The 22,837-nt window shown below is 42.1% G+C and overlaps 1 protein-coding gene and 1 non-coding gene across 2 annotated transcripts; both read left to right on the forward strand.

Annotated features, from left to right (window-relative positions):
• Positions 1-2,478: 2,478 nt before the first annotated feature.
• Positions 2,479-6,775, forward strand: LOC123069361 (auxin-responsive protein IAA3). Its single transcript, XM_044492197.1, has 5 exons — positions 2,479-2,920; positions 3,659-3,897; positions 4,674-4,773; positions 5,461-5,522; positions 6,425-6,775. Exons 1-5 carry the CDS (start codon positions 2,625-2,627, stop codon positions 6,463-6,465), a joined length of 738 nt encoding a protein of 245 aa, XP_044348132.1. The 5' UTR covers positions 2,479-2,624; the 3' UTR covers positions 6,466-6,775.
• A 1,264-nt stretch (positions 6,776-8,039) lies between these two features.
• On the forward strand, positions 8,040-8,111 carry TRNAK-UUU (transfer RNA lysine (anticodon UUU)). Its single transcript has one exon. It is a non-coding gene; the product is annotated as a tRNA-Lys (tRNA).
• Positions 8,112-22,837: the final 14,726 nt, after the last annotated feature.

The following is a 22,837-nucleotide window of genomic DNA, read 5'->3' on the forward strand; positions in this document are numbered from 1 at the left end:
GAAACATGCATAAATCTTTCATATTCTCTGGGCAGTAAAGAGGAGTATAAAGAAAACCTGAAACAAGTCACTAGTATTACTTCAGAGGATCTAGAGCGACATCTTGGCCTACCAAAAATGGTCTATAGATCCAGGCAGGGTACTTTTAAGCATGTTGGGTAGCGTGTCAATGGTAAAGTGGTCGGCTGGAAGGGATAATGCCTCTCAAAGATTGCTCGAGAAGTATTTTCAAGTTTGTGCTTCAATTGACACTAACGTACACCATGAGTTGTTTTCAACTCACAAAGATAATGTGGCGGAACCTATCTTTGGTCTCATTAAAGTTCTTGTGGGGTGCAGCTAGTGGTGAGAAAAATGTGCATTGGATTGCATGGGACAAGATGTCCACTACAAAGCATGAGGGAGGATTTGGTTTTGGAGACCCCAAAGTGTTCAATCAAGCGTTCTTGGCTAAGCAGGCATGGCATATACTACAAGTCCCTTCCCCTTTTGTGTGCTTGTGTAATGAAAGATATATATTTTAGGGAGGGTACAATCATGAATGCGAACATGCCTGGCTTGGGGATCTTTCACCTTCTATAGTATCTCGCATGGACGTAACTTGTTACAAGATGGTGTAATTTCGAGGATAGGTGGCGATTCCGAATCAGAATTCATCACGATAAGTATATCACATGGAAGGGTCGCCTCAAGCTGGGTGAGGACTATGTTCATGGTGTTACTCATGTCAGCAATCTGCTAACAGCCTGTGGTACTACATGGAATAGGAGCAAGGTTGAGTTGATTTTTTTCCTTAGACAATGCTAAAGATATTATGCAAATCGTGATTGGTGGCCCTGGGCTGGAGAACTACTTGCCGTGGAGTTTCACCAAAAAAAGGACAACTCACTATTAAATCTGCATACCATTTGCATATGACCAATAATTGAGTGAAGATCGGTCGGTCAAAACCTTCCTCGGCGGTGGATAGCCACAAGGGCTGGATAGCTTTTTCGGACACTAGTGCACCGAACAAAGCCAAGATTCGCACCTGGCGTTTGATACATGCTTGTTGTTGGTGCCGAGCTTCACCATTGATGGATAAAGGCAGACGTCTTCCATGCTGCATGTGGGCGAGAAGAGATAATATATCACATATTTTGGGCATGCCCTCATTCGATGATGTTCTGAAAATTTTTGTGCTCAGAAAAGGGAGCTCTGGTGGTGATCCCACCGATATCGGCGTGCTCCTAGAGTACCTTATCTAGCTAGATTTTGACATGCTTATCAAAAGCTTTTTAAGAGGAACGATCGATGAAGATTCAGGGGCCATGTGCTATATGGTAGGCAAGATGACACGAAGGAAGGTAAAAGATTGCAGACGCACATGTTATAGCAAACTCTGTAGCTAGCTATATGGAAGAGTGGCAAGCTATGCAAGAAACAAGATCACGAGTTGCGACTCCATTGATGGCTAAGCGATAGCTCTCGCCGGAACCCGACCGAGTGAAGGCGAACAGACGGGCGATCTTGAAGTTTGGGAAGGAAGGGGCGGTGAAGTGTTTCTTAGGTATTGATGGCGTGTTTAGAGGGGGTGCATGCTCTTCTCGACAACCTCCAACCTAGAGCTTGTTGAAATCCTTGTGCCTCAGCAGGCAGTCCAGCCGGTTGTGTAGACGAAAGTGCAAAATTGCACATTGAGCTTGACTGCAAGGTCGCTGGGAGCATGTTGAATGATACCGGAAAGAATTTATTTGCTGTAGGGCCGGTGATAGAAGAAATCAATGCACTGGTACGAGCTCGTCTGGATTATAGGGTTAGTTGGGTTGGTCGCTCCGCCAATGCTGCGCCTCATGCGCTAGCAAAGGAGCGAGGGAGTTAATAATAAACTATGTAAGCTCTCGTTCCACATTCTAGCAAAGTATGTTACCTTAAAAAACATATATAAAACACATGCTCCACATACAAAAATATGGATGTATTTTTATTACGTTATCAGATTCATTTGGAAAGAAAAAACTCCGCCGTCCCTAAATATAAGATCATTTAAATGGCCAAAATGGTCTTATATTTTGGGACGAAGGGAGTATGTATTCTAAAATTAGGTTTGAGTAGGTAGTACTCCCTCTGTACACTAATATAAGAGCGTTTAGATCACTACTTTAGTATTCTAAACGCTTTTATATTAGTTTACGGAGGGAGTAACCATCTGATATTTTTTCTTTTAAGTATGGATGAACCGGAGTTTTTACTGTTTTTACATCCGCTTGACACAAATGTATAAAGCGTGCCGTAAAATAATTCCTAGTTATTCTTATTTATTTTTATTTGATGCTGTCATCAGTTTTTTTAAAAGAATTACTGGAAAATGGGGCAGATATTAAAACGCATTAAACAGCCCCATGGGCAATCAAAAGCATCAAACAGCCACACCCCACTCTCTGCTACAGTCTACAGTCTCTAGTCTAGTTCCTGCTGCTACTACCACTACCACCACACCACCACCACACCACACTTGCTCGTCTCCCTCTGCCCCTCCCCTTCCTCCTATAGCAATCAAACCACCAGCTCCACTCCCCCCTCCCCTTCCTCCGTCCTCACCCTCCCCCTCCTGCTACTCCCCAGTTCATGTCCTGCTGCTTCCCATGTCGCCGCCTCTCGAGCTCGACTACATAGGCCTCTCGGCCGCCGCCGGCGGCCGCCCGGACGACGACCTGAAAGGCACCGAGCTCCGCCTCGGACTTCCCGGCTGCGAGTCGCCCGACCGCCGCCCGGTCGCCGCCACCACCACACTGGAGCTGCTGCCCGCCAAGGGGGCCAAGCGAGGGTTTTCGGACGAGGTCGTGCCGCCTGCGCCGATTTCCGCCGCCGGGAAAGGCAAGGAGGCGTCCGGGGATGAGAAGGACAAGAAGGTCGCCGCCCCGCCGCAGCCTGCTGCCAAGTAGGCGCCTATCCCCCCTGCGAATTTTGTGGATTTGACTGTTTCATGGTGTTCTGCCGAGTTTTGCGGGATGCAGTGGGTTGGAGCGCGAATGAGTGGAGGAAGTGATGCGTAAAATTTTGGGAAAAATATGTGGTGGGTTAGTACGAGACGGTGATTTAGTTTGCTTGGAACCTCCGAAAAGCTGTAATTTGGTAGCTGTTGCATGCATTTGAGTGAATTCCGTCTGTCGAGGGGAAAAACCCTCTTTTTTGGGTGCGAATTTGGTGCCGAAGGGCCCATTTTGCGGTTCTTCCGTTGCTGTTTGCGGGCGCGCGTTTTGCACTCGGCTTGATCTATTAGGTTCAGGAGTTTGGAGGGGCAGAAATTTATTCACTGCAGAGTCTTTTTGCAATTTCGCTGTGAATTTAGACTTCAATCTTACCCCCCCCCCCCCCCCCCTCCTCGTTTTTCTAACTTCATTAGATGTGTGATTTTGTTCTTTGAAATTTCATTGGGAAACTAAGGAGGGCATCACATCTGCAAATTTGTGCACTTGGTTTGAATTGGACTAGTCAATTTGGGTCTACCTTTACTTTCAAGGTTTACCAAGTTTGTAATGCTTTGAGTTGTTTTCTAGGGTATGTTTGGTTTGAACATACCTGGTTGCTTTTAACTCGCGTTCATAACTTCATATAGCCAAACGAAATGCTGGGTCGGCTTCATTGCCGGTTCTTACTCTGAATTGCCGATGCGCAGGGCTCAGGTGGTGGGATGGCCACCAGTCCGCAGCTACCGCAAGAACACGATGGCAACCACCACCAACCAGCTGAAGAGCAGCAAGGAGGATTCTGACACGAAGCAGGGGCAAGAGTTTCTGTATGTCAAGGTCAGCATGGATGGTGCGCCTTACCTGAGGAAGGTTGACCTCAAGACATACAAGAACTATAAGGACATGGTTGTGGCGCTAGGGAAAATGTTCATTGGCTTCAGGACCGGTGAGGCTGCTTGGATCCTTGGCAAATTGTTGCTGTTTTAATCTGCACCTGCATTTGAATTGGGGTAGAAGAAATGCATCGTTGCACACATCTTGTTTCGCTGAAGAAATAACCAATTACTCTGTTTGGAAATGTTCTACTCCCTCCGATCCAAATTAATTGACGCAGCTTTAGTACACTTTACTAAAGCTGCGGCCATTAATTTGGATCGGAGGGAATAGCAAATTCCAGGTTTATGAAATTGACGAAGAAGACTCTTTTTCAGGGCCGGCTAAATTGGTTATTGTGGTGTAACCAGTTTCGAGGCTTCGCATCTAAATTTGGCCATGCTATTTGTGTGCATATTTGTTTTGCTAGATACCTAGTTTCAGCATATATTATTACCGGTGGAGCAAATATTCTATTCTAATTCAAGGAACTTTTATTGTGTTTAATATTGTTTGATGAAGCAACCAGCAGTGTAGATTGGACTATGTCATAAAATGCCTAATGTTTAGGCTAGCATTCGCTAAGGGTCTGTAAATAACTAAATATCACTCAATTATTCATAAGCCTTTGATAAACAGCAATTTCCCTATAACCTCTTCATACCCATTTTGTGCTTCAAGGTCAGACATCAAACCTACTATTTTAAGAACGTAAATTGCAGAAAGGCGTATATCTAGGGACATAAAATTTACCAACATACAATGCTTTGTTGAGAAATTCAGTGTAAGGTGGTCCTTTCTCCGGCAGTTTTAACCTTACATGTGGTACTGAGTCTAATTCTGTACCAGGGAAGGATGGTGCATCTGAGAACAGAAAGGATGGTGAATATGTGATGACTTACGAAGACAAGGATGGAGACTGGATGCTGGTTGGTGACGTCCCATGGGAGTAAGTACATAGTCTGATCTAATTGGAATAACAACAAGCGTAGAAATGAGAACTTTGAATGATAGTTTGGGTTCTGTAGTATAACTTTTGAAGGACGATAAAAAATGATAGTGTGCCAAATAAATGTTTTTTACTAGTTTACTGTGTATACATACAAGCACCCAGATAAAATGAACTCGTTCTGTACAGCAGCCATGATTAGAGTATCTCTCAAGTCCATATAACCTGTTCTAATATTTTATAGAATGCATGCAGTCAACCTCTTCAAACTCTGACACAGATATACTAAAATTTTATTTTATTTTCACCTAAATTGTGCCATTAGTTTTTAAAAGCTTTGCTATTAGGAAAATCAGTGGTCTAAGCAATTTATTGGAGATAGCATTGACGCCAAAAGAACCAGTAAAAAGGAACGGACCTAGTAGTCCAGTACTAGTCACTTTGGTTATCTTTTTATTATGTTGTAATTGCTCTAAATTCTATGGTCCTGGTGTTCTATTGCTGCATGTAGCATCTCATGTCTGAACAAGTAAAAGGGTTCTAATGCAGTCACTAACTCACTGTAGTTGTTCTTGTGGCACGTTAATTGTTACAATTCCGTTGTCAAGAAAACCATGAATATCTGGTGCATACCTGATACCTCCCCTATGAGCTTATCAAGTGATTGCTTCTTATTCGTAATTGCAGGATGTTCACCGAGGCTTGCCGGAGGATCAGGGTCATGAAAAGTTCAGATGTAGTTGGGCTTGGTATGTCCAATAGTGTTCCGTTTAGTATATACATTTTTGTTTTAATTTCACTGATGGCTTCTGCAGTTATTTTATTTAACCATTTGTCTGCATCGTGTTACTGCTTTACTGCTCAAGCTGTTTCTCAGGCTTGCTTAATTATTTGAACTGCACTTGAGCGGGAAAGCGGGTTACTCTTGAAAAGACTCATTGTACTTGAAAGCTTGTTTAGTTGGAGCTTAAATATCTTTACGGACCCAGCATTAAATTGAGTGTTAGTTTGCTTTTATTTCTTTAATTAGAATATACTCCCCATTCCAACTCCCTGTTGTACTCTAGATAAGTAAGAAGCCTTGTGAGTTTTGGAAGTGTTTGGATATAACCCATTCCTGGTCTCTAGAGTTTAGAGAATCACAATTGTTTCCGTAATGTCATTTGAAGAACAGAATGTTGTGCTGGTAGTTTTAATCAAACCCTAGTTTGTCTGAGGGACACAGCATTAAATTTGCGTTTTCCAGCTCTGACCATAAACAATTGGAGTCTGGATTTGGTTGAGCCAAGAAATTCCTGGAAACCTAGTTAACAAGAAAAAAGAGCTAGTATTATGGATCAGAGAATTATAACAGGTTGACCTTGATTTGCACATTTCTTTTCCAATAACTATATATAATTTACAAATCAGAGTTAAAAACACATGCTGTGTTTGTTGATATATTTTGACGATTAAAGGCTCAAGCCTCGCAAAAGTTCTTTATGTACCTTGTCTCTATGTATGCTTTTGTTTTGCTACTTTGGAATGTTTCTCCAACAATGTAAGGTTGAAGTTCACTTGGGGTAACCTGCACCATCCTACGTCAAGTACATTTCATAATTCTACCTTGACAGTATGATGTCCGAACTGACTGTATCTCTTCTTTTTCCAGGAGTTACAAGGGCAGGGGTTAAGTCCAAGAATAAGAACTAAAACGGTCGCTGCCCACGGTTTGAAGACGAGGTCGCACATGCCGTCTGTACTACTGCATGGTTTTCCTATCCCACAAGTAAAATCACCCGTTACTCTACCGTTTAAGATTTGCGACATCTCCTAGAGACTTATGCTCTATATTTTGTTGTGCCCACGTTGTTGTACGCGTGTTATTTCCATCCGTGTAAATGGTTGGTAAGCAGTGCGAGAGCTACTGCTGTGTTTGATGACTCCTATGTATTTTGCCACTCTTGTCCTGAACCGGTCGTTCGTCGTAAATGTGAAGGTTGCAAGACTATTATTTACCTGACGAACTCTGGTTCGGCACACCCCCTCCTAGAAAAGTTTACAGATTTCGACACAGATTAGAATTTACCCGTTCGATTAAAAAAAAGGGCGACATGGTCTTTTGTGTCCAAATCAATCTATTCAATACGTTTGATCTGCAGCTGCAGGCTAACATGGCGGCAGTCTTTTTAAGTAACTTCAAAGATCAGTATAAACTTTTTAAGGGGGGCGTACCGAAGGGAAGCAAAACTCATGGCTTGTTCCAATTTGTTATGCTGTTTGCGGATCAGTGGGCTGTTGCTTTGCTATCCATTTCTTCTGAAACATAGGCAATTGCATGGTGAAACATCTCATCTATTCTTTGCGAGCAGCTGTGTAGCTGTTGCCGGGTGGGGACATGTACCACTGCACACGCCATTATCTTTTGAAGCCGTTCATCATGGTTGTCCCATAGAGTAGCAGTAGTAGTGCTGTAGCCTAAAAGGCTTCCTAACACCATCATTCAGGTAGTATAAAATGCAACGGCTATGGGGGTTAATGATGGCTTATCATCCCTTAGAATCAGGCTTTCCATTGCCGGCCAGTATCTTCTTCCTCCCACCTACGTATAGTAGAAAGTAGAAACGATGCTCCACTTTGGCCTCCTTTCCTGTTGTTTCCTATTCCTCCTTTCGCCTTGCATATCCGCTGGTTGGTTGGTGTGCATGTGAGGCAGCGGCGGAATCAGGATCCAACACTTCTGATCGCTGGGCCCTGTCCTAGTTTATCCCGGAAGACGAATGAATCGGCGTTCGCATGCACTTGCTTGCCTGTGCCAGGTGGCTGTTTTCCAGGACAACTGTGGAGTACGTGATTCTGCTTTGATGCTGATCAGGCTGGAAACCGGTTAACTAACGGAAAACCGGTAGCACGTTGACGTCATCATCATCGCTTCTCCTTGAGAACCATCATCGCCTTCCCTTCTCTCTGAGCGAGCGAGGGAGCGACTCCGCCTTCCCTGCAGACGATCACCGACGCAACCCAACCCGTAGTGGAAGTGCGAAGCCACATGGAGATCAATGCCAATCACTCAGCCACCGGCGACAGGGACGACGCAGCTCCGATTTTGGCCGAGAGCTACGAAGGAGACCTATGCAAGGCCGACGCTGCGGAAGATCACTGAACAGACTTTCCCCGAGTGTGTCCTCAGTTCAGAGAATCCATTCAGCCAGCACAACCACTTGTCGCATCTTCTTCAGGTCCATGCTACAGCTCACACATACCTCTCGGCAGGCAAATGCAAGCAAGCCGACCTAGCTCAGTGGTAGAGCGCGTGGCTTTTAACCACGTGGCCGTGGGTTCGATCCCCACGGTCGGCGATTTGTAATTCTTTTTTATTGAAATTTGTTTTTTGATTTGTTCATTTTTTGTTCGGGTAGGACCACTGCCTGGTACTAGTATGATTTGGAATCCTTTGGTGAAAGATCCCCACGGTCGGCGATATTTTCTCCCTTTTCCGACTTGTTATTATTTTTCGGGTAGTAGTGCAATAGGATCTGGAATCCTTTGGCGTGAAAGGTCCCTTTGTTCCTCCGTGGTCCTGCCCTGCCACTGTGCTTGTGTACGAGTATGCGCTAGCTAGCATTTTACTACCATCCTAGATCAACCTTTAATCTTTTTCGTGCCTGATAAAGTTAGCTTAGTTTGCTAGTAACGCAATGCCAGCGAAGTGCCGTGTTCCTTTTGTTACGCCACCATTCATTAAGATTTCTTGCACCGCATCTTTGTTATACTGTAGGAGTACATAATACTGCATGGCCAGGTCTGTGATCCCCGAGCTCATGCTCTGGAAATGGTTAGGTTATCCCTACATGGGGTGGTACGAAATGGGGATCGATCACCGGACCGGACAGACGCATTTGACACTTGCTTTGGGTCCACCGCCGCGATTGACGTCTGTAAAATTTGTCCACGGCGCGCATGCACTCTGAACCCAGAGGCAAGCGCGTGGTGCCCCCTGCTCCGACGCAGTGTCGGAGCCCAGGTGCCGCGCTGTCGCCTCCAGCACGAGCGCGGGAGGGCCGAGGGCCAGGGCATGCCTGTCTCGCCATGAGTTGCTTTTCGCAGGCACACTAGTAGTTCGTGTAGACGCACCCTTGTCTCGGTTTCCAACGACCCTGCGGTTGCTTTGCTCGCGCCGTTTTAGGCTGCTCATAATGGGAGTAACATAGGTAGTAACTTAGATGCCACATAAGCAAAAATGATGAGGTGGCAAGTAGTTAATGAGGAGAGAGGCAAATAGAGTAACATAATATGTTACCATCACATAGTGCTTTCCAATGCAAAATGAGTCTACAAAAAATTAAATGAAGACATCTATGTTACCACATATATGATACTACCCACTATGAAGGTAGTAACATAGACTAGTAACATATGCATGTTACTAGTGTAAGTTACTCTCCACTATGACCAGCCTTAGTACCGTGCAGCATCGTGCGCAGCCGCGCACGCACAAGGACGTGCGTGGTTCGGGGACCCAGGATCTCTCGCGGTCTTAGAGCGATCTACAGCCGGACTTTCGCAAATCCCACACCTTAAACGTCTGCGGACACCGACCAGCCATCTCTCAAAAAACGAATTCCACACCGGACACCTCAAATTAGAAATCTCAAATCCATATTATTACATGCAATGTGTAACCTAATCTACGCGGAGCTCGTCCGGTTCCGCTCCCCGGCTACGTCATGTCTGGCGGCCGGCTGTGCTCCTCAGAGTGTTGGGTTGGTCGCCGGCAAGGTAGGGTAGGAAATGTGACACGAGTTGGCTCACGGGACTCAAGGCCCCGCTGTCTCCCATGCCCTACTCTTCCTCGTCGGAGATCGGAACCCGAACGGTGCCGGTGGACGTCAGATCGATGGTGGATCCGTCCGGGGACGAGCCGCCGACGTACACCACGATGTGGTTGCGGCGCCTGGACTGATGCGCCATACGGGGCGCCAGAGAATGCGACTCCGCCTCACCGTCCGCCGCCACGAGGACTGATGCGCCATACGGGGCACCGCATCTTTGTTATACTGTAGGAGTACATAATACTGCATGGCCAGGTCTGTGATCCCCGAGCTCATGCTCTGGAAATGGTTAGGTTATCCCTACATGGGGTGGTACGAAATGGGGATCGATCACCGGACCGGACAGACGCATTTGACACTTGCTTTGGGTCCACCGCCGCGATTGACGTCTGTAAAATTTGTCCACGGCGCGCATGCACTCTGAACCCAGAGGCAAGCGCGTGGTGCCCCCTGCTCCGACGCAGTGTCGGAGCCCAGGTGCCGCGCTGTCGCCTCCAGCACGAGCGCGGGAGGGCCGAGGGCCAGGGCATGCCTGTCTCGCCATGAGTTGCTTTTCGCAGGCACACTAGTAGTTCGTGTAGACGCACCCTTGTCTCGGTTTCCAACGACCCTGCGGTTGCTTTGCTCGCGCCGTTTTAGGCTGCTCATAATGGGAGTAACATAGGTAGTAACTTAGATGCCACATAAGCAAAAATGATGAGGTGGCAAGTAGTTAATGAGGAGAGAGGCAAATAGAGTAACATAATATGTTACCATCACATAGTGCTTTCCAATGCAAAATGAGTCTACAAAAAATTAAATGAAGACATCTATGTTACCACATATATGATACTACCCACTATGAAGGTAGTAACATAGACTAGTAACATATGCATGTTACTAGTGTAAGTTACTCTCCACTATGACCAGCCTTAGTACCGTGCAGCATCGTGCGCAGCCGCGCACGCACAAGGACGTGCGTGGTTCGGGGACCCAGGATCTCTCGCGGTCTTAGAGCGATCTACAGCCGGACTTTCGCAAATCCCACACCTTAAACGTCTGCGGACACCGACCAGCCATCTCTCAAAAAACGAATTCCACACCGGACACCTCAAATTAGAAATCTCAAATCCATATTATTACATGCAATGTGTAACCTAATCTACGCGGAGCTCGTCCGGTTCCGCTCCCCGGCTACGTCATGTCTGGCGGCCGGCTGTGCTCCTCAGAGTGTTGGGTTGGTCGCCGGCAAGGTAGGGTAGGAAATGTGACACGAGTTGGCTCACGGGACTCAAGGCCCCGCTGTCTCCCATGCCCTACTCTTCCTCGTCGGAGATCGGAACCCGAACGGTGCCGGTGGACGTCAGATCGATGGTGGATCCGTCCGGGGACGAGCCGCCGACGTACACCACGATGTGGTTGCGGCGCCTGGACTGATGCGCCATACGGGGCGCCAGAGAATGCGACTCCGCCTCACCGTCCGCCGCCACGAGGGCTGCCGCCGCCTCCCGCGATCGGTGCCTTGCATGGCGGGCACGCCGTGCCACGGTCTCGTCGGACGAGGCCCATGGTGCGTCCCGATGCTCGGCGTGCCACTGGAGGGGTTGCGCGTCCGCCAGCACCTTCGGACGCCAGACGGACTACACGGCCTCCGAGGAGGCAGCTATGGCCGGCCTAGCGCCGGATCTATGCCCCATTTGGGCGGACGCAATGGATTCCCGACTCATAGAGTCTGAGCGCAGCCGTCCATGGGCCTCCTCCCGGGAGTGGCGGAGCGCAAGCCGGACGACCATCTCCTCCTCGGAGGCTCGCGGAATGAGCTCGGGGTCGACGGATCCGAAGATGAAGGACTCGGATCCACTTCCTGCCATGTTGGAGAAGGCCGGAAGGAGCCGAAGAGGAGCTTGGATGGCGGAGGGGGAGTGGAGGGGAGGGGAGTGAAGTGGCTAGGGTCTAGGGTTTAGTCCGGCGAGCGGATGGGAAGGAATTTATGTGTGGTCGGGTGGGCCAGCACGGAACGGGTCCGATGTGGCGGGCGGGCGTGCCCAGGCGCCCCCATATTCACCCCATATTTGGGCTGGATATGAGGGGTGCCGGTCAGCCCAGGCGTTTGAGGGGGCCGCCTGGGTCAAAAAATTATGACCGGACAGTGAGCGGGCGGCCCTTCTAGACGTATTAGACGGGTTTGAAGGGTCCAATTATAGATGCTCTTACTATCGGTCAGGATTGAAATCAGATTATCTTGCAGGGGGGCTGCATGCAAAGCTGGGAGCAGAATGCACTCATTGTCACTTACTTCCTAAAAAAAATATAAGAGCATTTAGATCAAACACTCTTATAACTTTTTTACAGAGAAGTATTAACCAGATAACCTGGATATGACATTGACATCCGCACCGTAGACTTGGGGCACCTTCTCATTCTACCAGCAAAAGACAGATCAGCAACATACGACTTTATACACGACAGATTCAAATCCAAGCTCACTGCTTACATAGCCAACATGCTTTCTCATGCAACAAGATTAACTCTTATTAAGGCCACGTTCGGCTTCTCTCCACTCCCTGGACCGCGCTCCTGGAGCGGACCAGTCTGCAACTAATTTTCAGGAGCGGGTAAAACCGAGCTCTGCAGCTCCACAGAGGGATTCCGAACAGGGCTTAAATCTATCTTTTCCTCGATCCATGTCTACTATATGTCAAATATCCTCTTTTCAAAGAAGTTCTTAGCAAAACTCACAACTATCATTAGAAACTTTTGATGGACAGCGTGAAAGAAGAACTATCTACAAAGACACTATGCTTAAGGGCATGGGCAGACATTTGCATGGAAAAAAGGATTGGTGGTTTAGGTATTAGGAACTTGCAGGCTATTAACCAGGGCGGCCTAGAGATTAGCAAAGGAACCCTAGAGTCATCTTGCTCTAATTCTTAAATCAAAGTACCACATCAACACATTCTATTGGAGGGAGAATCGAAACAAATCAAAGTCTGCCTTCTCGTTGGGAATTCTCAAGGTAAGACCACTGCCAATGTCAGCCTCTTTTTACCAAATTGTTGATGTCAGCAGCTCCATTTGGAGTTCACCATGGTTCTCTCAATGGCAAACTATTTATGATAATTTGATCATTCAACAGCCTCGTTATGTTTACCCGGCTATAGTTAAGGACCTTTGGGCTCCCAATTAGAAAACTTCGAATGTTCACTGCAAACCCTACCATTAATGCTCCTAGACAGGACGGTCTGGTTTGGAAACTAAGCCCTGCAGGTGCTTTCTCTTCAAAAAGTGCATATAACGGACGCGAATTTTGGGGACATGGTTCCATGCGATGCCGTTATCTCAGCCGTCTGCGTTTGCATCTAGATTACTAATTAATATAGTGTTTGCTGCAATACAAACAGTGTTGCTTAATAATGCACTGGAATACGCTTTTCTTTACCGGGCAGGAGTGGGCCTCAAAGCTTTAAATTCATATGCATACTACTTTGTCCTTTAGTCAATCGGTAATATTTGCTGGGTGCATTGATGACCTGCCCACTCATTTACAATCGTCTACGCGGACAATTAAACAAATGTCGGCAACATGTGAGAGATTTATGGTGCTTGGCTTGTGCGAGGCACGCTAATTTGTATGGTTCCTGCAGTTTTGCATCTTAATCATGTGGTAAGCACAACAATTGAGACAAAAATGAATTAATTTCTAGTGCTGATTGTATATCAGCAGAACAACATCAAAATGGATTGTTGAGTGATAAGCATAACATGATACGGATTGTGCGATAGGTGAGGACGCACCACATACTGGAAGATACATGGGCAAATGTGGATAAAAAAGTAAGAAAAATAGCTATTGGGGGGCTCTGATTATTTGTTCTAAGTGGACTAGTCTAATTTTATGTAGTGCACATATTTTTGAAAATTAAAATGTTGGATTCCTGAAATCTTAAATTATTTGTTGGAATTTAGGAACATTGTATTTTAGTTGCAATTTAGGAATATTAATCATGTTTGTGCACATGCCTAGCTAACCTGACATGGAGATAGACCTAAGCTGATCTCGCATAGTTAAAAGTTCACACTAATTCATCCAAAAAAGAAAAATAGTTATTGGTGCTCTGATTATTTGTTCTAGGTGGACTAGTTTAATCTTATGCAGTGGACATATTTTTCAAAATTTAAATCTTGGATTCCTGAAATTTTAAATCATTTACTGCAATTTAGGAACATTTTTTAGTTGCAATTTAGGAATATTAATCATGTGTATGCACATGCCTGACCTGACATGGAGATAGAGCAAACCTTATCTAGCATAGTTAAAAGTTTACACTAATTATTCTAAAAGGAAAATAGCTATTTGGGGCTCTGATTATTTGTTCTAGGTGAACTAGTTTAATTTTATGCTGTGGGTATATATTTAAAAATTAAAATCATGGATTCCTGATTTTTCAAAATATTAACTGCAATTTAGGAACAATTTTTAGTTGCAAATTAGAAACATTAATCATGTGTACGCACATGCCTGACCTGACATGGAGATAGACCTAAGCTGATCTAGCATAGTTAACAGTTCAAACTAATTCATCTAAAAAAAGTTCAGACCAATTAGCAAACTACACATTTTCGTTGCAACTGTAGAGGGTGGTGCACTAGTAATATGTAGTGGAGCAGCACACATTAAGACGTGGTGCATTAATCCTCACCTGTGCCTAGTAAATGTGATGACACTAAAATACCTCACTTTCCAACTTCAACAATGCTGGATGGAGAGAGATGATGGTGCAGGCTTCAAATGCAGTTAACGTTCCCAACCTGTGCCTAGTAAATGAGTTGGGTCATGTTTGTCAAGCATGTGGCCCCTTATGCATTGATTGTTTTGTGGAATACAGATTCAATACTGCAAGGAGGAATATTCAATATACGTGATATGCACCGCTTATGGTATGAATACGATACAAATCTGCGAGAAATGGATGGTGAGATAAAGACCTCGCGTGGCGCCATGTTCACCTATGCATTTTCGATATAAACATTGCTTTAATAATCTAGCTTCTTCGTCGAGCTATTCGAACTGGTAAGCATGCAAGTAAGTTTTCCAAACATATTAGTGAAAATTGTGCAAGATGTGGCGACTTAGAGGATGAAATGCACATTCTTTTTCTTTGCCCTTTCTCAAAAGCTACTTGGTTTTTCTCTCCTTGGTATATTAAAACTGAGGTACTTGCTGAAGATAATAATTCAATTTTACAAATGTTAAAGGCTTTGCTGGATTTTGCTCATCCTCATATTAATATAACCAGCCTGTACACTTTTTTGTGGTGCATTTGGAAGGCAAGAAATGATGCTTTGTTTGGTAGAAAGTTTTGCAAGCCATCGCAGGTATATCTGGCGGCTAATGGGATCATGCAAGGCTCAAAGCTAGAAGAGATGATGGCATCCCAAGATCAGCACACAGCAACCCCTGATATTCAGCAGCTAATAATCCAGCAAGAACCACCCTTGGTTGCAGGTCCATGAATTTCTTGTGATACAACCTGGAAAAATGAAGAAACTATGAAATCATCTCCTGCAGGCATTGGTGTCATTATCCAACCTGAAGACAATGAACATTGTCAATAGCGACATGTTTCGGCTCTTTCTCCTTCGGTGTCATCTCCTCTCCATGCGGAAGCATATGGACTTCTCCAAGCCACGAAGCTAGCAAATACTCTCCACACTACTACATAGGTAGCTCCGCTCTGGCATCGGCATCAGCTGCGCCTTCCATCTTCAAAGAGGTAGGACACTAGAAGATAAGGACCATTCTTGGGATGCGGAGTATTTGCTCCCGAGCTCAAATGCTCCTTGATGAACAATAAAATTGGAAAAAATAGTAAACAAATTCAAAAAAAAATCTGATTTGTTTGTGATATTGCCAAATGTTTTGTATGCTTGCAAAATTTCAGCACGAAATAACATTCTTGGAGGTCATAAAAAAACAAAATTGATGTTCCAAAAATGCTAGTTTGGAAAGCATTTTGGAGTGTTGATTTTTTTCCCGTCTTCCATGAATGTCATTTCGTGCTAAAATTTTGCAAGCATACAGAACATTTGTCAAAGTTTACCACAAAAATATTCAGATTCTGTACTACTTTTTCCGATTTACTGTTTATCAGGGAGCGTTTAAGCTCGGGATTAGAATATGACTTTCGCCATTCTTGCTACTCTATAGGCGTCCCATATTTCCTTAGCAACAGTGTGGCACACATCAATAGGCATTTTAATGTAAAAACACATCATCAAGCAAAGTTAGCGATCAAAATTCAAAATAGGCCTACAACTTTTAGGTGTCTCTCTTCAGAAGCAGGTCCTTGTATTGCAGGGATGCTCTCGCCATGTCAAGTGTGATGCCTTTCACACTACTCTTTGTAAAGTGCAGCTAACGAAATAAAATAATTTAATTGTTCAAAAAGAAAAACAAGATATAGCGGCCTAGACTAGAAACAGCGATATGCGGATGATATAGAGCACACATTCAAGGGTTATCCTCCAAATCTTCATAGCAGAACCTGTCAGCAGATGCAACCACCGTCGACCTCCGGGCAAGACGTGAACTTGTCAACATTTCAAAAAAGGTTGTCAAAATTTCAAAATTGTTCTTGATTTAAAAATTTCTTCATAATTTTAAAAATGATTCTGTTTAAGATAATGTTCTCATTTTTAAAAATATTTGCAATTTTAAAACTTGTTCCAAATTTTAAAAAATTATCACACTTAAAATTTTGCAAGTTAAAAAAAAGATCACAAAATTCCAAAAATGGTTCGCTTTCTAAGAGACTATTAATTTTTTAATTTTTGTGTGTGTTTGTCTTAAAGATAAACAAAAGACCAACGGAGAACATAAACCCTGCTATGAAAGAAAAACAACATAGTGACCGAGTCGCGACGGTACCTTGTCCTTACAAGAAGTAATCACTACAGTTCCATGAAAGTGGGTTGACCCAGTTGTGCGTCAATCTTCCTATTTGACGCAAGGAGGTCCCACACATTGCATCAAACTTTTGGCTATTCGCACCACCAGAACTATATCTTGATTATAGCGAGAATAGCTCTCGTCTCGCTGAAGGTTTTTCCATCCCTCTTGTTTCTGGGCCGGCCCATTTGTTATTTTTTTCTCATTTGCTCTTTCTTGTTCGCTTGATCGGTCGTGTGTTGTCTGATGGTTCTCCTTCAGTTTTCTTTTTTTCTTCTTTCTTTCTTTTTTTAGTTTTCTTTCTTCTCAAGGATCTCTTCTGTTTTTTTATTTTTATTGGTTTTCTCAGTTTTTTTTCGGTTTTCACAGGTATTTCTTTTTGTTTCTTTCTTTTTCATACGATTTCTTTGGTTCATTTTATCCTTCTCGGTTTTTTCACTGATTCTTATTTTCATTCTTTTTTTACAATGGTTTTGTTTTTTCCTTTTTCCCTTTTTCTACGTTTCATTTTTTTTTGCACTTGTTTCTTCTACTTTCTTGTGTTATTTTTTCTTTTGGTTTCTATTGTTTCTTTGTTTTTATTGCTTTTGGTTTTCATTGGTTCTTTTGGTTTCCATTTTTCATTTTCACATATGCCAATAACATTCTTCTAATAAACGTTCAACATTTTAGAATACAATACTTTTTTAATACATGGTCATTCTTTTATCCACATTTTAAATATTTTTAAGTGTTTAAGTAAAAAAAATACATGGTCAACTTTTTTGATACACTTTAACATTTTCAAATGCTTGATTAAAATTTTCTAAATACAAGATTAACATTTTTTAAGGCATGGTCGTCTTTTTTCTATACACATCTAACAATTTTCAAATGTTTATTAACACTTTTCAAATACGTGTTTAACATATATTTTTCAAATACTTAATTTCCATTTTTTAAATACATGATGAACGTTTTTCACACATATTGGATACTTGTTGTATACATTCGTATACATGAGTAACATTTTGGTTATACACATTTAATATTTTACAAATGGTTGGTTAATGTGTTTTGAATACATGGTTGTATACATTTTTCACATACACGAGAAACATTTTCTTTATACACATTTAATATTTTTGAAATATGTGGTTAATATTTTTTTCAGATGTTTTTATGTAAAGTGTTTTCCGTAATATATTTATTTAGAATATTTGAAAGTATAATAAAAATTAGAAAAATAAACAAAAACAATAGAAACGTGAACATAAATTAAAAAAGAGACTATGGCCTCCTGCGCACCTGGGCTGGCGCGTTTAGTGAGAAGCCTGGCACGAGAGCACGCTAGGTCTTGCGGTAAGCGAGATAGGACGCCCCTATGTCTCAGCCTTCGGCGAGTCCACCTTTTGACACGCTAAGGGGCGATCGATATGGGCTGACCCACGCGCGCGGCAAGCCACAGGCTCATTTTTCTGTTTTGTTTTTTTCTGTTATCTGTTTTCTTTTTTGCTTTATTTTTGTATTTTTAATACTTTAATATATAAAAATATTTAACAAGTATTTGAATTTTTAATCAAACATTAAGAAAAATGTTGAATGTAAAAAGAAAGATTTCTGATCATGTATTGAAAAAATGATGAATTTTTTTGATCATATATATAAAAATGTTAATCAAGCATTTGGGAATTGTTAAATGTTTACACAAAAAATACTGGCCATCTATTAAAAATATGATGAAAAAATATGATCATGTATATAAAAATGTTAATCAAGCATTTGAAAAATGTTGAACAAGTATTTGAAAGATGTCGAACAAGCATTTGGAAAATGCTAACTGTGTAGAGAAAAAAAATGTTGACCACGTATAAAAAAATGATGGAAAAATTTGATCATGCATAAAAAAATGTTAATCAAGCATTTGAAAAATTGTTGAACAAGTGTTTGAAAAATTGTTGAACAAGTGTTTGAAAAATACTAATCAAGCATTTGGAAAATGTTAAATGTTTATAGAAAAAATATTGACCATGTATTAAAAATATATTAATCTTTTTCTTTGAAAACTTTTAATCAAGCTTAAAAATTAAAAAATTTTATATAAAAAATGTTGACAATGTATTAAAATTTTTAATCTTGTATAATTTTAATCAAGAATTTTAAAAATGTTAAAAAATATGTATAGAAAAAAGCTGACCATCTATTACAAAATTGTTTAATTTGTATTGGGAAAATGTTAGACTTGTATTAGCAAAATGTTGTTGACATATACAAAAAATGTAGAATGCTAACCGACAAGAACAAAGAAACCAGAAAAGAGAAAAAAATAAATAGAAGAAAAATGAAAATGAAAAAAAGAAACAAAATGCAAAAAAGAATGAAAATGGAGAAGAAAAAAAAAGAAACAAAAAAAAACAATGAAAAAAAAAGAAAACCGACTCGAGTCGGCTCATGTAGTATGTGCCCCTACTACTTTCAATGAATGGGATTTGGGCAGAGTGGCTAGCAACGCTAGTGTTATCCCCGGAGACCAGGGTTTGAACCCTGCTTCTCCCCTTTTCTCTGGCTTTTACTTACTATGTGCATGGGAATAGGCCGGCCCAATACGACGCGAAGGGAGGGGAAACCTTCATCGAGAGGTTGCTACGGTCTCGCTTTATGCGAGACATAGCGCTGCCCAATTCTTATAGGGAAGCGAGTGAGTAGAGTGGCTGGCCTATTTAGCTGGCTAGCGTAGAACCCATTTCGGGAATCTTTCAGAAAGTTCTAATCCAGTTCTTTTAAGTTACCCTTAAGAATATCTTTGTCAGGTTTTATAGTTTTCGTATATTATTTCTAGGTTTTATTTTTTTAAAAATGCTTCTAATTTAAAAAAATATTTATGCTTTATTTATTTTTGAAAAATTCAAAAAATATTAGAAATAAAAAACTGTTTTCAAAGTTTAAAAAATGGTCACAAAATTTTAAAACATATTCACAAAGTGTTTAAAAAGTTTAACTTTTTCAAAAGTTTTTTTTTAGTTTGATCAAAACCAAATGACCCCCGCCCCTCTAAAGTAGAAAACGGAAAATCTAAGTAAAAGCAAGAGAGAAACCAAAGAAAAAAAGGGGTAGAGTCATAGTGTTGTACCGCTCGCACGGGGGAATAAAACAACACGTAAGAGCGAACTGGCCCGATGGCCCATTGACCACACCATGTGCGTCACACGCCCTATTTGATGCAAAATGTATCATATAGGAGCTCCCCAAAATCCCATTCGTCTAGCTTGAGAAGGACCCATTTTCAACCTTAAGTCACTTAGGGCCTTTTGATTTTCCCAGGAATTTGGACGAGTATAATTGTGCATTTTTCATACAACGACTGTTTGATTCTTATAGGATTAAATCATACATGATTCTTTTTTTCTGAAGATATATTTTTACTCTATTTCATAAAAAATTAGCATCCACCGAAATCTCTTGAAAAAATCCTTCATGTTTTTTTCGCCAGTAGTCACGTTAGTTGGTTCCTACTCGGGAGTTGTTGGAAAAGACTAAAACCTAAAAGAAAACCAATGCCAGGTGGACCCTCTCACATACTTAATTAACAGTTAACATAATTATATAGCACATCATAATTCACATAATTGCGTATCATGATGTTGTGCCCCTCGTTTAACTACGAGCTCGCGAGGGTTTCATGCATTTACTCATGATTAGTTCATCATATAGGGATAAACGACAAGCCTTTTATATTCGATTTTCCCTTTTTTGAATCATGCCAAGTATATCCGATGAAGGGAGTGTTTAGTAGAGGCAACTCCATCTGGATTGCACAAAAAATGGTATTTAAGTGGTTATCTATACAATTGTCTTTGAAAATCTCATCTCCTACTTACACTTTACTTTAAAAGACTCATAGAACAGGAAATTATATATTCTTATACTTCCATTTGGTAATTTTTTTGGGAATCTCCCATCTACCAATTGGCCACAGACAAGGCTTATTACTCCTCTTAACAATATTTATCTCTTAGCATCCCCAGCTAGTCAAATGATTGGCTTTCCAACTACTTATTTTGTTATATATTTTTCATAATTATTCTATTACTAGATAATTGCCTATGTGTTGAAGAAGAGACATAATTTGCACATCACCCCTGCCTCATGATAAATAACATTTTTATTGGCTCATAATGTCGCATCTACATAATACAATCACCATGAGCACACAGACTCTGCATGACTAGTATGCACACAAGCAACATCAACATACATGCACACAAAAAGAAAGAAAACTAAAAACACAACCTCCAAAAGTCCCGAGGCGAACTACAACATGTGGAAACAACCATCAACATCAACCACCATTGATGACAACACCTAAGTTGTGAGAAAGATGCTTCAACAATGACACCTTTAAGAAGGGAACAGAGCCCATGTGATGCAGTCATCGAATCCACCCATGGACACTAGATCATGGGTTTTCGTCCTGAAGAAAACCCCAAGCAAATTTCAGATAACGACTTCAACAAGGGAATGCCACGGAACACTATCACTGACAGGTACAACCGAAGCATTTGAAACCTAAAGTTTTCACTCCGAAGCACATGAGACTTTACTAAAAAGGACCACCAAGCTCACATCATCCCGTACTGCCACTCCCACTTGCAATGAAAGGAGCCACCGTAGCAAACTAATCCTTCACGCCTCGACAAGAGTATATGCTTGCAACACTTATGTGGATACCACTGCACAAACGTACATGCCCATGATACGTCCATTTAGCATCATTATTTCTTATTTTTTACTCTTTATCAATGATATTTGGCACATTATTGCTCAATTCTAATGCTTGTTTCCCACTGATTTGCATGTAATACACGAAAAGGAGAATTCTTAGGAAATTATAGGACAACTGGAAACTAGGGTAAAAAATACAACCGAAGAAAAATGATTTTTCTGTAAAAGCTATGAAACTTTTATTGAATTTTTTCATCTGATCCCAGGTCATCTAGTGGATTTTCTGGTGACCCATTTCATCACCCCACTAGAGTTTTCTGCTGAGCCGTTCATACTTCTCACAAAACTCTAAAATCATTTTAAATACTCCCATACAACATGTGGGTAAGGCTTGAACGGTTGAACCACTGATTTTATAAGAATTTCTTTTGCCGCATGATACATATATTTCTCCGACCAATTGGTACATCTCTTGCCGAAAAATCTATCCATGATCGGTTGAAAAGTGACTATCCTTCATTCTTCCTTTCGGGTTGGGATCCTAAATACATGCTTTGAAAGTACTCACCCCCACTCTCAGTTCGGCCTTGATTCCTTACTGATATGCTCCGCGCAAGACTCATTGAATAAGAAGGAATACTTTACTACTCTTAACCCATGGCCTTGTCAAACAACGCTAGTGATCTCCGCACCAGTGCAACCTGCTCAACTGAAGCCTCAAAAGTGGAAGTTATCGTCTACAAAAGGACTTTTGGAGATACCCAGGATGCTTCTGGCCACTTCAATAGGGGTTAGGTTCCCTCCTTCAAGTTCCATTTCCAAGATACACGCTAGGTTTTTCGCAATGAAGAGAAATAAGTACAGATTGAGGGGCCGCCTTGGTGGAGACCTCTCGAAGGATTGACAGCTTCAAGAATTTCACCATTGCATTTAACGGAGTACCATACCAAGCACACACAACTCCACACCCAGCTAGTCCATCTCTCGTAGAAATCAATCTAATTAAAGCCTCAAGGAATCTCAAGTTGACGTGATCATACACCTTAGCGGAATCAAGTTTGCAGGCGCAATGGGTGTTCTGAGGGTTCTTTCCGTGATGGATCTTATGAAAAACCTTGAGAGCGGTCATCCTCCCTAGAATGAGTGCAATTTTGTGAAAACACTTGAAACCAATCATAGTATTTTTAGTGATCATCCTCCCTAGAATGAATGCAATATAGTGAAAACACATGAAAATGACCATCCCCTGGAATGAAGCGCTTTGAGTTTCAGAAATAATCTCATCAAGCAGAGGGCGTAACCGGTTAACTATGCACTTCGAGACCACCTTGTAATAATGTGGCTAATAGGGTGGTAATCTGTCATGCACCTCGAGACCACCTTGTAAATAACGTCGCAGAGGCTGATTGGGATGTAATCTTTCAAACCTTTGCGGATTATTGCCTTTAGGGATCATGGCAATAACTGTATCATTGACTCGCTCTGGCATCACACCCTCTTAAAAAACCTGTAACACTGCACTACTTCCTCATTTAGTGTGTCGCAATTCCGCTGAAAAAATTGAGCCGGGAAGCCACCCCCCTCTCCCCACAGCCATCATTTCTAAAGCGATATATCTCACGTC

Source organism: Triticum aestivum, chromosome 3B (genome assembly GCF_018294505.1).
Source record: "Triticum aestivum cultivar Chinese Spring chromosome 3B, IWGSC CS RefSeq v2.1, whole genome shotgun sequence".
Taxonomy (NCBI): Eukaryota; Viridiplantae; Streptophyta; class Magnoliopsida; order Poales; family Poaceae; genus Triticum; species Triticum aestivum.

Bases quoted from the DNA above. Each gene is read 5' to 3' on its own strand.
- LOC123069361 (XM_044492197.1), top strand. From the start codon at position 2,625: ATGTCGCCGCCTCTCGAGCTCGACTACATAGGCCTCTCGGCCGCCGCC. The intron at 2,921-3,658 runs GTAGGCGCCTAT...GCCGATGCGCAG, and splicing joins CCGCCGCAGCCTGCTGCCAA to GGCTCAGGTGGTGGGATGGC. The intron at 4,774-5,460 runs GTAAGTACATAG...TCGTAATTGCAG, and splicing joins GTTGGTGACGTCCCATGGGA to GATGTTCACCGAGGCTTGCC.